Source organism: Vidua macroura, chromosome 2, assembly GCF_024509145.1.
Source record: "Vidua macroura isolate BioBank_ID:100142 chromosome 2, ASM2450914v1, whole genome shotgun sequence".
Classification (NCBI taxonomy): Eukaryota; Metazoa; Chordata; class Aves; order Passeriformes; family Viduidae; genus Vidua; species Vidua macroura.
The window spans coordinates 113,138,147-113,157,203 of record NC_071572.1 but is presented as its reverse complement, the minus strand read 5'-3'; the positions used below and the strand labels follow the sequence as shown (position 1 = coordinate 113,157,203).

General features: G+C 37.4%; 1 protein-coding gene across 4 annotated transcripts in view; it reads right to left on the bottom strand.

Moving 5' to 3' along the window:
- The window catches only part of DCAF6 (DDB1 and CUL4 associated factor 6), a 76,050-nt gene that overhangs the window by 25,061 nt on the left and 31,932 nt on the right, over positions 1-19,057 (bottom strand). For 2 of the 4 annotated variants that reach the window (XM_053970744.1, XM_053970745.1), the window contains exons 7-11: positions 18,705-18,919; positions 16,774-16,867; positions 15,356-15,475; positions 14,894-15,139; positions 3,998-4,057 (exon numbers count right to left, since the gene is read on the bottom strand). In XM_053970744.1, coding sequence (XP_053826719.1) covers positions 3,998-4,057; positions 14,894-15,139; positions 15,356-15,475; positions 16,774-16,867; positions 18,705-18,919 — 735 coding nt within the window. Of the gene's footprint in view, positions 1-3,997; positions 4,058-10,997; positions 11,166-14,893; positions 15,140-15,355; positions 15,476-16,773; positions 16,868-18,704; positions 18,920-19,057 lie in introns of all 4 variants that reach the window. The other 2 variants (XM_053970747.1, XM_053970746.1) reach the window with 2 other exon arrangements.

Sequence of the window (19,057 nt, the reverse complement as noted above, 5' to 3'; positions counted from 1 at the left end):
TTACAACCATGACCCTAATAATGCACAAGGTATGGACCCCATTCTATGGAAAGAAAAGCTTATAGCCCCTTTAAATTAAAAGTTCCAGCTACACTTTTGTTAGAGTGGAGCAAGGATAAAACTGATTAGAAGAAAGTTTATTTAAGGAACTGGAAACCTAAGAAATGTAAGGAAATATTTTGTAGTGCTATATAGACAGTTTGAACAAAAGTGACATTCTTTCTTAACTAAATGGATACTTCCTCTATTTTTTACAATCTATAATTTATAAAATTTCTTTTTATAAATGTCTATTCTGACTTCAAACATCCCTTCCTCGGCAAGTAGAAATATTGATTGATCCCACATACTGCACAAGTCACCAGGAACTGACACTGAAAGCCAAAAGTGAGTTTTGGAGAATTCTTCAGCTTCCTTGTAACAGCTACAGACAAGACAGATCTTTGTGTTGGGAACCCAGCAAAAGACAGACAATTTCCTGCTGTGAATAATCCAAGACAACCCCCAAATAATGACTTTACTCATGGACTTCCTACTGCTGTGCAAGGTTGGCTTCAGCACAAAACCACTTAATGCTGCTAATCAAAGTAACCAAACATTGCTATCTACAACAAGCCTAAATGAATACCAGGATTCTATTTCTTGTCTTAAAATCTCAGTGTCTGAAAATCTAGCCAAGATGCATAAGGACTGGCTACACTTGCTCTGGAAGCAATGCTCATATATGCCCACACCCAAAGAGTTGGGAAGAATTGCTGTAGACTTCACTAAAGAGAGCACTGACTGAGAAATTATTTCTACAAGTTCCTGGGAACAGATAGCTGTTAAACCCTACTGAATAACAGCATTTTCCTAAATCTACAATAACACCAACTACCATTTGGATGGGGTAAGTTTCTTCTTTCAAGTAACTTTAGGGCATAACATAGACACTAATAAGAACAAGAAGCTTTTTAAAAGACAGATAAGAGAAGAATCTGATAATAAACTGCAGAGAATTAGTTGTGTGGTTCAATATTTGATATTGAATTTACACTGATAATGAAAGTTGACAGGGAACCTCTGTGAAGAAAATGCTTTGCCTCCTACATAACTGAACATGCTTTCAGTTATGAAAAAATAACAAACCCTACAAATCTTGAACTCTGTTTTCTGGGAGAAATGTGATGGCTAAAGACTGCCCAGATTAGAATGAAGCTCTGTTCTCTTCCTCTCCTATCCCATCAGGGCAGATCTACTTCACATTGATAATGAAGGGTAGGAAAGGAAAATGGTCCAAATTCTGTGATCTAGGTGATTCAGTTTATTAATCTGGTTGCCAATTCTAGCAGAGTAATCACTGCTACAAGAGAAAGCTGTAGCTTGTCAACACCTTACTAAATTTTATTCTAAATTCCTCAAAAATACCTTGAAATTTTACTTATTTTTACAGCCAAACACAAGCTATTTTGAAGATACTATCAACAACTTACAGTTACTTCATAAACCCTGTCTAAAGCACACTCCCATGAAATGGTCCATTCTCCAGGTGCCTGAAGGAAGAAGGCACTTTTAAACTACCACTCTTAAAACTGAAGACAAAATTTCATTCATAACCTGACATGAAGAACAAATCCACAAACAAAACTGCATAACTGACAGCTACAACCTTCAGACCCACTTTTTCCCTTAGAAAATGAACCTGTGCAAGTTTAACTTCACAGACACTGGGGCTCTCAACCACAAAGAGGTAAGTGCAGAAGGACAAGTTCACAGATTGCATTTCCTAATTAAACTAACACTGTAAGGAACTTCAAGCCAGTTTGCCACATCTCAAATGCTGCCCTGTTCACTCACCTATTGGCAACCTCATGAGAAGAGAACAGAAAACCTCTTATTAAAAAAACCCAAAATAATTCCTATCCAGCACTACATTCTGTGTGAATACCTAAGAGAGATATTTCTGGAAGGGAGAAAAATTGATTCAAAAGAGGAGAAAATAAGTTGTGTATTTCAGAAAAACAGGAATGCTGTGAGAAGGCTTAACACACGAAATTTAATCGGGCCTCAGGTTCTCTCTTTACTCATTCCAACTCAGGCAGTACCTTAAAATCCCAACACTACAATAGATCTAAAGGCCAACCCTCCACTATTACAATCACAGTCCAAAACATTTTTTGAAAGTTAAGTGTAGATGACTGTGATCCATTTGAAACTATTTTGTACACACAGCAATGACTTCTGGGTTCTGCTGGACCGGCAGACTGCTGGCACTATAAATGTATGTGATTGCAATAAGAACCAAAAGATCTTTAAACCCAAAACCAGCCTTAAAACATGAATGCCAACAAGAGAGACTGGTCCAACAGAAGAGAGCTGACTCAGTACTAAATTAAGAGAAGGCAGGAATAAGAAGGAAAGGTAATTCTATATGAAAAGAACTGTTATGACTTCCTTCATTAACTACTTACATTATTTTGAGACTTCAAATGGAATTTAAACTAATGCAGGTAAACTTCAGAAATTCAACTGGATCTCAGCAAACTATTCTTACTGGTTATCATTTGAACAAAAGATTTCCTAATAAATTTCCTCCTTTTTTGAATTCCTAGTTTTACAAATTAGAAGTAACATCGTCTGCTAACAAAGCAGAAAAACATTGCCTTAAAACAATTGGACAACTGGTGTACTGAAGAGCAAATGTATTTTGGATTGTTTTTTTTCCACATATTAAAAAACCTGAAGTGCTTCTATAAGAGGGAATCTCTCAGTTCAAGTAACTTAATGTAGGAAAAAAAAACAGGTTTACTACATTTTTAGTTGTAAGAATCTTAGGAAACTTACAGACTTTCTATGTTAGTTCTAAGTTATTCCATTCTGATCAAATAAGGTTTTATTCTGAGTTCAGTACAGACTGCATAACTTGGCCACTTCTTATAAGCAAGGTTTCCAGCTAAACCTGATTGTTGGAATGATGTAGACTACTAAACCATGAATAATTAGCAAATTTACATATCAAGGTTTAAGGCTATTTCATCACAAAAAGAATTTATTTTGTCAAGGTGCAGCTTGATTTTTTTCCCAACATTCTGGCATCCTAAAGTAAGCCATAATCTCAATCGTTGCCAAACAGAGTATTTTTCAGAAGTGGGATTTCAAAATGGCTTTCTAGTTCGGAATGTGAAAGAAGACAAAGCTGTTTTGTGGGATTTCAGCTATTAAATCTCTATAGACACTTTGATATGGAAGCATAATGCAGAGTGTATGGCAATCTATTTTTAAATTAGCATCTATCACTCCTTAATTATTCAGCTATAAATATTCCCTACAGATGACATTGATGAAGCTGGAATAGGGTCACCTCTAGCCCACTTCAGTGCTCACAGTTTGGAGACTAATGCATAATGGGCACAGAGAAAGCTCCCAAGCATTCTGTCCACCCCCAGCCCACGGGGATCCTACAAGAAACACCAGTACTTGTTCAGCAGGAGGGGTGAAGGACAAGGGGATACAGAGGGAAGATGCACCTCAGTGCAATGGGTGCTCTGGAGTTACTCAAAGTGTGCAGGAATCACAAAGCTGCAACCATCACTCATGGATAAGAGAAGTTAATGTGGCATTATGAAATTAAAGGTTATTTCAATCTTGATATTTGCCCTTTGATCCAAAAAGAACCATTCAAAAAAACCCAACCCGTTTAAAAAATTAATTTTACTTTGCATTTTACAAAAATATTCCAACTGTCTGTAGAATACATGAGACATTTACTGTACCTACACTGAACCGTAGTAATTGCATGAAGAATCGAGCTTAGGATGGCTTTCAAAAACAACAATTAACCTCACTCTGTTAATCATATTGACCATTAAATAATGAGTTTCCAGCAGATCTGCTTACAGAATTCTACTATATGTGGATGAACAGCATTTTTAGACTGTTTCTCATCATGAAAAGCAACTTTAAAAGAAGCATTGCAATCAGCTATGGCTGGGTATAGCGCATTTCCTGTCACACGCACCCTGTGGCTCATCAAGTGACATGGATCCAAGCTGTTTGTTAACCACTGAAGAAGGAGAATCTGAAACAAAAACGAGATTTCAACTTAAAACATAAGCAGCAGAGAACTGCACAGCAATGTCACGATCATATGTTAGTTTAAAATAAAAAAAGCAGCAACATAAGGAAGCTTTGGGTTTGTTTAATGAGCAGCCAGCCATATTGCATTTTCTAGGCATGACAGAAGCAAAGCCACTTGTTTCAAACCATTATTTATTCACTGAACAGCCTGAAGCTTGCTGACATGTTGATAATGAAAATGCCTGTCCATTACCAAATATTTTACTGTGTTCTTCACACTTCTGACATGTCAGGAAAAACACTGCAAGTCACGACTCCTAAAGCCTTTGCTCCAGCTACCAAATGACACCAGTATTTCACAGCATGTGCAAAATGTAAATTTCAGAATATTTATACTTCAGCATAAAATATTCCATGACGTACCAGTACCTGCAGTATTTAAATACTGTTTTAATAATAATGTTTTAGAACATCAAGCACCAAAATACATCCCACTTATATGACGGTTTGGTAATTCTGCATTCTTAGATGCTGCACCTCTGATGACTGGGAACAAGTCTTGATGAGTTTATCACAGTACCACACCCATCAGTCTTACAAGCATTCCATCAATCACATAAACCAACAAATAGAATAATCACCCCCTTTCAGCAGATAAGTGCCTTTTTTTCCCCTGGACACTACCAGTTAATAACTATCACCAGCATTCATTCATTGCACAGACACAACAGATGCAATATTCAGTATTTTCTGTGAGTCTATTTCCCTTGTCACCTCTGAAGACCAAACCTTACTTCTGTATTATCTGAAGATGAGCTGGATGTGCAGCTCTGGTTTTCCAAAGGAATAGATTAATGTACATAAATTAATGCAGTATTCCAATGATATTGGCTAGAGTATCATATCTTGGTTCCACTTGATAATCATCTATTATGAACAAATTCATCCTAAACGAAAAGGATTTCATATCCTGTATTACAAACTGAGTCACAGCCGGCCAACATCACAGCATGTTAAGTGAATTTTAACACACATGTACATCCTATATGAGGAAAGCGATGCAATAATACCCTCTCCTACAGGAAGCTCCCCTCCAGCTTTGAGCCAGAATCACCAGTGAGAATTATTTTGCAGTACAGCCATAAAACCTACTAAATTGACCAAGCTGCTTTAAATACTTATATTCTCAAGCAGTCATTCACTCCCAGCCATTGGTGAAAGCCTGGCAGTGTGCTCCTTTGCCACACTGATATCCAGGTGCAGGGAAGGGGAGGAGGAGCAAAGGAGAGAGACCAGGAAAGTCTGAGGCAGTGTGTTCTGGAGGCTGCTTTGTTTTGGGAACTGGGCTTGCACAGCTTATTTCTGTAACTGAGGAACATTAAATTGGTTCTGGTTTGTCTTCCTTGCTCAACCATGCCCATGCCTTGCACCAAGCACACGTAAGTCAGACCACAGAATTTATCATCTAGATTTACGACATGTAGCTATTAGGTAGAAGATTTGTAACATTAATATATTTTACTTTTCAAAAGTGAAGTGTGCTTTATATATAATATCTAAATCAGAAGAGAAGGATTTACAGGGGAGTTTTTTCAATGGACTAATAAGCCACTTTTTAGAAGGTAAGTCAGAGCAAAAAGCTGGTGTACAGATGCTCCACATCATGAGATGATCTCCTTGTGTTCCATCTGACTTGGCACAGGAATCTGTGCCTCTTTCAAATTCCTTTCAAGGAATTTGTGCCTCTTTGATCTTGGACTCACAAAGTCCATGGCTGGGATTAACTTGTATCAGAAGTGCTAAAGGGAGGGCAGGTCCTGGACTGCAAGCTGAGAAACCTAATGCATGACAGTGATCCCAGCCATGCTCTGCTCCTGCACTCCAATCCTTTCCAAAAGCTCACATGCCCTTGCTTGAAAGGTGTTTTGTGCTGCCAAATATTTCACTTGGCTGGAAAAGCTCACCTCATCAACTCTGTAATTCAGACCTGTATGATCAGAAGACTGAACTAACATATATTAATTAGAAACATTAAGAAATTACATCTACTACCCTTACCAGCACTTCTAATTTTATTGAGACCTCACACTTTACAGCAGTAAGTAAAAAAGTAGGTATGTTTTGCCATTCAACCACAGTGAGTAAAAATGAAAAGGTTTCTAGGTAGAAGTCCATGGCAATGGAGGCTTAAACCTCCCACATCTCACTGTTACATCCAAGTCTCCATACAACATTGTGAATGAATTTCACTTTAATAAATGTATATTTAACCAACACACAGGAAACATCCTAAATACCTCAATTAGCATGGTTAAGAATAGAGTTGTTTGTAGTAATTTGAAACCTCCTTGTTTCCTTTTCCAAGTCCCCTGAAGCCACAGATCACCAGCACCCCCTGAAGTGGCTCTGCAGTCTGGAACCCCCACCTCAGGCAGGGGAATCAGCATGACCATGAAACCAGCCTAGAGAAGTTCAGGTAAATGCCTCTTTTTTTAATATATGGCTTTGTTTTGTAAAAAAATCTGAAAAATATACTTTCATAATTTCTTATAAAGCTTTTGAAAAAAGTATTACCAAAACTGTGCCATATAGTTAAAAAAACAAACAAAAATCCAAACTCTTACCTGAGCCTTCACAGGCTGGGTCTGCATCCCAATGCAGTTCACCACTGGTTGTAATGTCACCAGTACATTCTAAACTGGAGCACCACTTAAAGAGGGAACTGGAGATTCATAAATTTGGGAAACCTCAAACAGAAAATAGAAGATAATTTTAAGGTCAGTTATATGCTGAAGGATCTTCCACTAGTTTGGGCAATCAGCACCTGACTTCACCAAAATATTAGCATGCCACCTTAGTTTTGGTCAAAAAAAAAAATCTTCCTTGCATCACCAGCTTCAGGGCGAGATCTAAAGCAGTGAGAACTGTTTTAAAAGTCCTAAACTTGATACATGTAGAGGAATCTAAGAAATTAAATACTTGATTTAATAACTATGAATAACTGCTTTCCACAGTGAATAAGCTCTCACATATTGTGCACTTCAAATATTATTTCTATATCTTCCAATAAAATTTCTACATCTGGATGTTAGTAAAGAAACTAATGATAAAAACTGCTGCCATTCCCTCATTCTTCTCCAAAAGCTTTAAGGCAGAAATGAAGGTCCAGTTTGCTCTGCTTTAAAGATTGACAGTATAGAGCAACCAAAAGTTTTAAAAAAAAACCCAATTTGCAGCACAGGTTCTGCAATATGCCAGCATGCACATGTATATATCTGCATTCCACAGCAAATGCAGTCTAAAGCAATCTTTTTTCCCTCAAGAAAAAAAAAGGCTAATATTGATTCATGTTTTTGTAGGTAAGATAAGGTACAATAACCACAGCAGGAACCCTTAATCTATAATAGGTTTTTTCTTTTTCACTTCATGATCAGCTGGTTCATGTTCTCTTCTGGAATTCTGTTGAATTCCATCTCCTTAAAATTCTCAGAATGAGAAGTGATGTAGTAATGGTGATGCATATGTGGCATAGCAGCAATAACAACAGGTTAAAAAGGTTTACTTTCTTTGTTGTTTGCATATAGCACATAAATGCAGTTGTTTAAATACTGTACAGGATCTAAATGTTATGAAATGCCACAAAAATGCAAGTAAAAACTAGGCTTTGAGGGAGAAAACATACAATAAATAAAAATCCAAACTAAACTGAAATATTTACCATAGTTTCCCTAATTAACCAAAGTGGCTGCCAAAAAAAATCTGAATCTATTCAATACCTAAGCAAAGGCCTGAAGACAAAATAGACCTGATCCATGCAGCATACACTGCTTCTAAAATTTAGCCAAATTCCAATTTAGACAATACTTAAGAGGGGTATCCACTAAAACAAAATCTCTGTCATCTGAGACCTTTTGTCTCAAGAGTCAAATAGTGAATCATTATTCCTCTCCCTTTCACATTCAAAAATATAAACTTTTGACCATATTTTTCTAAATAGTGAAGGTTAACTACTACAGATTGATCTTACAAATCCTCATGTATCAGGGAAACAGAATAACTACCATACAGTCTAATTTTCTATTAATCCTGTAAAAGCTTTCAGCTCTTGACATTTTCTACTTGTAATTTCTTACATGGCTAGGATATTTTTCTTCTGTGCCTGCAAAGATAAGGATTAATAATGAAGTACAAATCAGAAGAAGTGGCCTTAGTCTCACACTGAATTTCCTCCAAAATTGCAACTGCAAATTATACAGGTTTTATCAAAGCAGGGACTGAGAACTTGCAGGCACATTTTGCAGTGTAATTTTTTTGTTTGAAAATGTACAACTAGTATGTGCCTGAAAATGGAATACCTGCCTCATGACAGGGCAGCAAAGACAACATTTCAGGGAAAAAAAAAAATAGACATTGTCTCTGTATAGGAATTTATTACTTTTAAAAGACTCCAAACAACTCAGAACTACTGATTTTTCTCCTACCATGTTTCTGAACAGCCATTTAAGCACAGGATTAGAAAACAACTGTGTCTATGGAGAAGCAAGAGACCACAAAAATGTACAGCTTTGGTTTTCCAAACAAATAGATTTTGAATAAGCAACTTGCAAAAATAACAAAAGGAAAACAAAACAAAGTAACTTTCAAAAAAAGAAATGAGCAAGTACAGAGAATCTCTCCATGCCCAGAGTGCAGAAATCTTATGAAGGAAATAAAAAATGCAAAGGTGATCCCCAGTCAAAAGAAATGATCTTCATTTGTTCCCTCCCAGAGCAGGGGAAGGAAGAATGCAATGAAAGAAGCTGATGAAGAACAACAGGAATATATTATTTTTACACATGAAATAGAAAGGAAAAGACAATGTAATCTTTTATCAAATTTCTCTAGAACTAATTGATCAAGCATATTAAATATTTTCAAATTTAAATTTCTCCTTTTATAACTTCCACTGCCTATACTGCTGAAGGCAACAATTCCACCCACCAGATCAGACCTCAAGAAGTTACATCCTAATGAGCTGGAGGTCAGCAAGAAAAATGGTTCCCCTTTTGTCTCCCCAGAAATAAATGTTTCCATAGCACTGAGTAAATCTGTCTTTCAAAGCAATTATTTAGTAAGTAAAATGGTTAAATTTGCAAATTCATTGTCATTACATGCAGAAAGAGATAAATATTTGAATATTAGTTTCCTCCAAGGCTGTGTATGTGGCTCCTGGTGATCCCAAACAAAAGGACTGGACATTTCCAATAGTTCCCTTAGTTTTAATCATTTGAGAACTCAAAAAACTCCATCAGGCAGTGTTGGGGGTGGTCCAAACTATGTACAAGACCCTCTGCCTCCCAGTCAAAGCAACTACTCAGCTTAAACCTTTCCATTTGTGGCACTATGGATCCTACAGTGTGCTGTAGGAACCCCACAGGCAACGGGGAGTAAAAAAATTACACTGCATTCTTGAAGGAGCACTAAGGAAGAGACGGGAGAGATGTATCAAGTGAAACCCAGACCAACACAACTTTCAGAGGTAGTAAAATCTCCACAGATAAACCTCCAGACATGGCTGCAAACAAGCTTTATTCCCTACTTCAATTCAGTAGGAAGCAATTTAGCAAAAAAAAAATTAAAAATGAAGCCGTTCTGAAAAGGAAATGCAAGATCAAGATTTATTGTCTGTGTTACAATTTTTCCTCTATCAATACTTATAAATAAATTCTGGTGTTCAGTTTGCTGGGGAAAAAAAAAAAAAAAAACCCAAAAAAAAAACACCACCAAAATTGATGGATTTTGGTTGGTGTTTTTTTTTTTTTTTTTTTCCCTTGTCCTGGCAGGAAATAGCAGTCCCCTACAAGGCCACCACTGCCACTGCTGTTCCTGCTCTCCTCCTACAGTTAACAGGCACCCATGGTTGCCATCCCTAAGACAGGCACACACCCTCCCAGGATGTACTGGTTTCCAAAACACTCTAAAACCTCACTGCAGTATTTTCTAGTGTAGAAGGTTATTCAAAATTCAGTAACTGCATATTGTGACTAGAGCATCAGCCACTGTTACATCAAATTGCTCTGTAGGGCTCCAGATTAAGGAACAGACTGAACCATGGCAAGACAGCTGTAAATGTGCGACACAATCCTTAAAAGCAATTTAGCCACATCTCAACTGCCACAGGATTTATCCACAGAAGAGACACTGCTAGGCATGACTTTGCAACACAAAATACACTGAATTCTCACACAGCATGCAGCTCACTCATTTTTACATGGTGCCACGACAAAGTTTGCTTCAAGTTTATGCTTTAGGGTTTGCCTCTTTATTCATATGCATGCTTCTGCCTTAACTTTCTCAAATATGTTATTGCAAACATATTTGAGGCTTTCTTGTAATAATTTTTAATTTCAGTAAGACAAGAGAGAAAGAAGATGGTGAAATGAAAAGTTGCTCTGTTCAAAAAAATGGAGAGCATATCTGGAGACTTTGGCTAGGTACAAGTATTTTCACTACACTTATTGTAAAACCATAAAGAGTGCCAAAACTCTGTTTTACTGAGTTGTTAACTCTGATTTAGAACACATGCTAACCCAAAGCCAAGTTGTAAATGTTACTGTTGGATACAAGTAGCACCAAAATGCAATATCAGTGTGCAATTCTCCTTCTACTCAGAACACAGCAATTTCTTGCTCAGCTGCTCTAATGACCATTGCACAAGCCTGATACCATGCACCTAGAAAACCATTTCCACATAGTGCCACTCAACCCAAACATGTTAGATCAATAAACCTGTCCATCCAACTGTTTCCCTGACCATGTGATGATAAACACCACCACATGCAAGGCCAGACAAGCAGCAAATGCAGGAAATGCCTTGTTCTGGAGGAGAAGCATCTCAGCAAACAACAGCAGCACAAACTACAGCTACATCATCTGCTGGAGAAACCTTGGCAAGTGACAACCTGCTGCCTGAGGGTCCTGTGAGGAGCCCTTAGGGGTGGCCTGCTCAGAAGAGGAGGGCTGTGGTGCAGAACCCTCAGCCAGCTCTCGCTGTCTCTGCTGCTCTGCCTTCTTAAGCCTCAGTCGCTGCAGGCCCCTACGGATTATTGCTAACTCGGGTCCCATTAACTCTGACAAACAGGGAGGGGAGACAGAGAAAGGGGAGAGAGAAGCATTGAGCAATCAATGTCTACAACAGAGAGGAGGGGTGGGGGGACTGACCAAAGAGACAAGCAACAGGTACTAAGTGTCATTACAGTGAAAAAAAAAAATTACTAACAGCCAGAAATCATAAAATAGAAATATTGAAATTGGTTTTCTCTTCCTAAAGGCATGAATCACAGGACTTAAATGTCCAGGATTAGTGCCATACAATACAGCCCCCTCCCCATCTCCAGCAATGAAACCATTAAACTATTATTTAAGGAAAATAGATACAGCCTGGTTAAATCAAAGCAAAGCACACAACAGATGTATTCATTTTGATGTTCCTAACACACAGAACAAATGAGAATATTTGGTGTAAAACTATGCAACTGTGGTCTACAGGTAAGGTTTCAAAATGAATGTAATAGCTTCCTGATGGTTCCAAAAAAAGGTACATTTTGATCAAACCAAACCAGTGCAAAAAGTAACCTGGAACTATGGAAAGAGGTGGCAGAACAACAGCTAAACCAAAAAATAGACTTCTCTATGAACTCATTTTTAATTTCAGACATTCCCTGCAGTTCAGGATTCATAGTCTGAAATCACTGTTAAGTGGTCCTACAGACAAAGTAAGTTATAGGATCATAAGCAATTCTTAGTAGTATCCTCTTAATAGATTATTCTTTTAGTCCCATCTTTAGAGGCTTCACTGTTTTCATCATTTTGTCTTTATTCATTTGCCAGTTAAACTATTTTTGCATGTTTAGTTCATTGCCTCATTCCCAGTACTTTTGCAAACTGTTATAAAATGAGGTGTCCAAGCAATTTTTTATTCTTTCCATGCTCTTTGCAGATTTCCTCCACTTACACAAGTGCTGTGTGGCAAGTGCTCCTCTTTAAATAACACAGATTGTGTCTTTAGCAGTGCCTGAATCACAATGAAATGTTAAAATAGTAGAGAGCATTACATTGGCATGGGGCCTTTCAGCCAGGCAAAGGCTTAACAAATATTCTGTAACCCTTATCCACACAGTGAAACAAACAAATCTTAAATTTTCTTTTATAAAGAGAAACAAACCCAAAACCAAAATCCAGTAATTGGAAAGTTAGTGACAAGCACCAGTTAACACTGAATGGTCATGAGGTTTAATGTACTTAGTTTAATATCATTTCTGGGAAAAACATATTCTCAGTTTATGGTTGATAAGGTGTAAGAAAAATAAAGATATAGTTCCTAAAAGGAATATAGCATCAAGGAGATTTGCTATGAATTGTTTTCATGTCCCAAAACAATTTATGGAAAGGAAAACTCCAAATAGCCTAGGGAATACTTTTATGGGAATTTCAATGATGCCTAAAATTGCAGTTTTCAGTACTTGCTGCTGATTCAGTTCCACTGAGATAAGAGACAGCCACAATTTAAGATGTAAAAAGAACTACAATACCAAATTTAAAAGCTGCTATCCTGGATATGCTCAGTGACAACACATTTTAATATATTCCAGAATGTCTAAGCAAATGTTTATTTTGCCAGCAAATGGAGTGAAGAAATAGAAATAAATAAAAACCCCTCAGTTATTGTCACATTCCCATTCAAAATTTAAAAGCAGTTACCTTATATCAGAACACATATTAGGGTTAAGCTTTGTACTAATTAGCCAACTGGCCCCCTGCATCTCCTCCCAGTGCTACCAATGAGTATCTGGAATTTTATTTATTTAAAAAAAAAGGTGTTATATTTCACTGTTTGTTGTACCTGATGTTACTAGTGGCTTAAAACATCATCATTTTATAACTAATATACAGTTTTACGCTAAATGGCCCAAGCAGGGCAAGAAAATAAATTTGTTGTATTTTTCCTTAGTGACAAGCATGACAATCTCCACCAATTTTTCTCACTGTAAACATATATAAAAAATTATTCAAATGGTCTGGCAGTAACAGGCTACTGAGATTTTGCACTGATTTTCTTGTTTAATTGTAACTTAAATGTTTAAACTTCTAGAATACACATTCTGCTAAAGAAGTCTGTGCAACCAAGATCCAGCACTAAACCATTTCTGTACTGACTATTTTGAACAGGTACTTAATCTCTTAATACTTTAAAAAGTAATTCAGATATAGAAGCTCAAATGCTCACCACACGACACATTTTCTGGAACACCAAACCAACAATAAATTTGAATGCAAAGGTATTGTGATTTCAAACACAGGATTACCATGAATGCCTATGTTGAGTGTAAAAATTATTTATGGAAAGCTGTTTACAGGCCTGGGTTAGGAATTCATGCTCTGATTCTAAAGATGTCATTTCCTGAAAACGCATCCTTCATTTGCTGACTCTGCTACAATATTTAAATTTGTATCTGCCATGACTTTACACAAAACTGTGGTTGAAAACCTCATTTTTCCTTCTTCCACCTTCCAAAATGCCTCCCCAGTCACCCACTTCTTACAACACACTTCTGTCTGGACTTCCTACTAAGCCCCACTGTATTTAAACTACTCCTATTAGCACTTTCCCTCTCCTGTCACCTTTAAGTGCAGGTGAACAAGCTCAGGGAATCTTGATGCAGAGGGCAGTGTTTGCAGATAGATTTACAGACTACAGACTGTGAGTAAATAAAATCTCACAACTGAGCAGAGCCACGGGTTATCAGGGTACATAAACATTGCAAAATGGACATTCCCAATGCAGCCTGCTCATTCACAGCTCCTCTGCCCAGGAGCTTCCCCTCTTCCTGAACTCACACATGTTACCCAAAAACTTGTTCTACAGTCACTCCAGTGTCTCTTTTGCATTGCTTCTGAACCAGGATGCTTCTTAGGTGTGCAAATGCCTTGCACTACATTTATGCCTGCATGAGTCCTGTAGACAATTTTAAGCTGCCAATCTGACACCCTGCTTAGATATAGCCAAAGAATCTATCAAATATTATACAGCAAATTAGAAAGTATCCATTGTCTGTCAACCAACCATCACTACCCCTTTCAAAACTAAATATATTCTGAAGTCCAAAGTAACACTGAGAAAGAAGAACTCTTAGGAAAGAGCTGGATTAAGAAATAACTTCAGCTTCATGCTAGCAGAATAAACTTTTGCTTAGAAATTCAAGTAGATTCAGAGAAAAATATTTTTCTGGTCAGCACAGATTGCTTAAAATGCAGCCTAGAAAATGCATCACAATTCCAGAAATTCTCTCTGGTGCATTATCTTTTTGACACCAACAAAGTTCCAGTGCCATAGCTTGAAGCAATTATGTTTAATATGATAGATACTGACTCTGAAATGTTGAGGATGGAGGTTCCTCCTGAAGGAGACATCCCCTACCTCCCCTGATTTTAACAGGCAGAGGTTCTGCTATTCATTGCACTGATGCTGCTACAGCCAAATCCCAGTGCAAGAGGGCAAGATGTCACTACACTCCATGAAGACAACAGTAAGTTCAGAAAAAATAAGCAAAAGGTTTTTATTTCTACTTCAAAATACTGGTGATCCCCTTGCAAATTTCTTTTTCAGACAAAGGTATAGAGTTGATGATTTTACTCTTTCTTTAAACCACAGCTGCCAGCACTAGGTAACTATAAAACACCTAAGTCTCATTAAAGATGCACAAAGAAGAAAACAAATGGAGATCAATTACCCAAAATATCCTAAAAGAGAATTGTTTCTTATTTTTCACAAACAATGACAAGATGGATTTCTTCTCACCAGACTGATGCAGCACAGGCTGAGTTGAGGCCCCAAAAGAAGGCCTTTGCTCATTATCAGGAGAGGACAGCAATGAAGTTGAAGGGGGACTTTCTGTCGAAGATGATGTTGAAGGAGCTTGAGCTGACATGGTAGAAGAGGAAGATGATGGAAGCTGTTCAGAACCATCCACTTCCATTGCAGTTTCTGATTCTCTACTAGGTGCCATGTTATTAGCAGCAGGAGCATCAGTCCGATTAGTCCCACCTTTGATTAAAAATAGAAAAAAAAAGCAAGAAAAAGAGCTCAAAAGTAAACTTACTCTGCCTCTAAAGATCCCTTTGCACTATCATTCCTATGGCAAACAAATGTGCTCAGTTCTTCAGTGCACTAAAATTTTATTTACACCTAGGAAAGGCTGATATTCCAAGCCTGCACATCCACTATAAACACAATTTCTGTTGTTGAAAAGAAGGAAATCACCTCTGGACCGTGATCTTCCTCGTCCTCGATTGCTCTGTGCAACTTCACTGGCTTCTTCAAACCACCTTGACAGCATGTCTGACATCCTCTGCATCAAAGAGACATTGGGACTCTGCTCCCCTGTAGAACAAGTGGTGCTGAAGTTTTATCTACAAGTTTACCAAAAAGTTCCTTTCCCCTCCCTCATTTCTTCCAGGAATGGAGACCTCACCCCCCTTCTCCCACAAGAAACATTTCCTTCAGCCTGTTCCCAATGCCCCTGTCTATCCCCATTTCCACAGTACAGGTCTCTGACCCTCTGCTGGGATCCCTCATTCCCCTCCTGTAGGCTCAAGCAGAGCAGCTCTGACCTTGAAAAATGGAATTGCAACACAGACTAAAGGTGGTTAAGGATGCCATAGGGAGGGAATATTATCATCATATTCAAAAAAAGGATTTCAGAAGCCCACAGGCAACAGAACCACATGCAGATTGTAAAGGAGCAGATGGGATCACACCCCCCCAGTGTTTCTAATCCAGTAATTCCAAATACTGGAGGAGCAAAAAGACAGACTAAGGTAAGAGGGCAGGCTCATGTTCCCTCCCAAAACAATATCTCCTACTGCCTGTGTCAGGTGCAGAATCCTAGACACTTCTATTCTAGCCTGGGGAAAGAACAACAGCACAGAAAATCTGGAAACTGTAGGCAGAAAAGGGAGGAAGATTAAAGGGAACTGGAGTCAAATACATGGAACCCCACAACTTGTCAGATTTAAACAGAAACACATTATTAGCTGAAAATTAAGATGAGTGACAAAAAAGGCTCTGCCCCGCTTTGGTATCCCAATTTTTGATTCACAAACATAGCTTTGGAAATTATTTTTTTACTAAAATCTCAAGCAATTGAGATTTTAAAATTATTATAAACATGAAAATATAAGCATAAAAATTAGCCACCCTGTGTTACTAAATGACATAAAAATGAAAAGTATAATATTAGAACCCTATTGCTTTGAATTCCAGTCCCCTAATGTAACCATTAAAGAACACTTCATTTGTAATTGTGATTGCATATAAGGTGTGACTGGGAAAAAAATAAGTGCTGGTGTTAGTCCCTGAGCAATTACAATGAAAAAAAAGCTCTCCTTTACTTACATCAGTATAAATGAAACAATATAATTTTCCTGGTAAGAATATTTTCAATATTTTCAATTTTAAAAATCCTTTTACAAGAGCAGCTCTGTGCTAAACTCTAAGAAAACCATCTTAAAGCTTGGCTGATTGTTAAAACAAGGACAATCTGAAGCATGTATTTTGGGAATACTTCAGAAAAACTGGAAAATGAAACCCAAACCAAAGCAAGATAAGAACCCAAACTGAAACAAAAACCCAACAAAACACAGCAGCAAAGACAACAACCCCCCATCAAATGCTTTTACCATCTCTCTCTCTCTCACTCTCAGGCCTTGCTCTTGGCCCAGTGTCTGACCAATCCCCTCTGAGCCGCAGACGTTTAACGGGAGGCTGACGTAACTGGGGGAGAGAAAAAAAGAGAAAAGCATCACACAGTTATTCATGTTCTACAGTACAGGATTCTAAGCCTAAATATAAATCTCTATTTTCTTAAGTCACCTAAATTCTTATCTGTCACCAAAACACAGAATGCCAGCCTTATGTTCAGACTAACCATGAATAAGCACATTTACCAACAAAATGCACGAGTTTTAGTTTTAACAGCCTGAATAAATGATTCCCAGAACTAATGCAGCTTTTATTTTAAACTAACTTCATGTTAATTGAATCTTTCTATAGTGGCCAAAAATGATTATGGTTTTCTTAAATTCACCCTGAATTCTGCAGAAATATTCACCTCTTCACATTAAAAACTATGAGTTTCAGTTTAATGAAATGTGGATTTGTAATTGAGGAAAAGGAAAAAAAATCAGACATGAAAAAAAAAACATTTTACGCAAATAAACTTCGGTTTATTTTTTAACCTATTTTCTTTTTAGTTTTTATAGCACTTTTTTTACAGCAGGAAGTATAAAACAATCACTAAATGGGTGGTATTATTTTCAGCAACTTCAAGAGAAATAGAGAGTGCTTTGCTCATTTAGAAAGGCAGGTCAGAGTTTGAAGTCAAGTGTATTGGCTGGATATTTCTGACCTTAACAAAAATAAAGAAACCAACCAACCAAAAAAAAAAAAAAAAAAAAAAAAAAAAAAAAAAAAAAAAAAAAAAAACCCACCAAGCCAAAAAACCCCAACCAACCAACCCAGAAACTGCTGACAATTTTAAACTAAATGCCCCGTGGTGAAAGCGTATCAAAGTTTTGACTTTCATGACTCCACCAGCAGATTTCAGAAGAAGTCTTTACATTTCTTCTACTCTATACAGCTTAAAGCCAGGGTGAAATAAAAATACTCAAGCAATAACATTTTTAGGGATAACAAGGACAAAGAATAAGCATTTAAAAGCAAAATTCCTGACTGTATTCCTGACTAAGAAAACACATAACGTAAAATGTGTTGGAGAACTTTTAAAAATGGTTCCAAACAGATTCTAAGAAAAAGGAGGAAGGAAATGTCAACATCACACTTCTCACAGCAAAAAGGAAAGGAAAGAGAAATCATCATTATGATCATCACATTGATCCTGCAGGTGAGGACAGCGGGATGCTGACAACTCATTGAGAACTCCCTTGTGGCCTCAGACTAAAGATGAGGATCTCAAGATTCAGAGTTTGTGAAAGGGCGAGCAAAACACCAGAGGAAAAAGCAGTGGATGGTTGGGAGAGTGCAGGGAGAGACAGCAACAACTTCACTGCAATTAAAGGCATTTTTAAAATATTGATCAGAAAATTTAGATTGGAAGGGTCAACATCATTGTAATTGAGCTGATAATTAACAACTGCTTGAGTTTTGAAAATTTTAATCCTGCTCAGTAATAGTGGCTCACCTCCTTGATCTAAACATCTTGTACTCTCTCATGTCTGCCAGGAAATGATAACTTTTACCAATGAGCATTAACATTTGATTTCAGGAATATGCTTGTCATGGCATGAAAAATAACAGAACACAGAGTGACTGCCACCCTTGCTGGTCTGATGCCCCAGGGTTCAGGCAGATGCCTTCTCATCCCCAAGAGAGGGAAATCAGATGAGAAAGAAAACCCGAGTGGCAAAATATTAAAAATAAATACATAAATAAATATTAAAAATACACATTTTTTGCGACAATCTACTTGTCACACCTCAGTCTATGACCAGCAACGTTATTTTTACATTAAAGGGGAACACAACTGATAGTATTTCTTGTGTGCTGCAAGTTATAAAACATAAAATATTAAAGGAGGGCATCAATCACTTGCCTCTTCCCTTCTCTCTTCTGCAGAAGGGACTTTAAGTTCTCGTGCTGTGTCATCCTTAGGATCAAACAAGTAAATGTAATCTGAGGAGTAGCTCACAAGGATCTCTTGGCCATCTTCACTGTAACACAGGGATGTTACCCTGCAGGATTTGTTGTTGAGATGAGGAGGGACAAAACGTGCCACCATTCCAACAGTGCCCCTGCCAGCATAATTCCCTTGATTTAAAAAAAAAAAAAAAAAAAAAAGAGTGGGGAAAGAGAAGAGGAAGAAAAGAATTACCCACTTACTATTGCAAATTTTCAACAGCTTCAATAAACCCCTTATTTGGCATCCAACAAAAGATAATCAGGGAA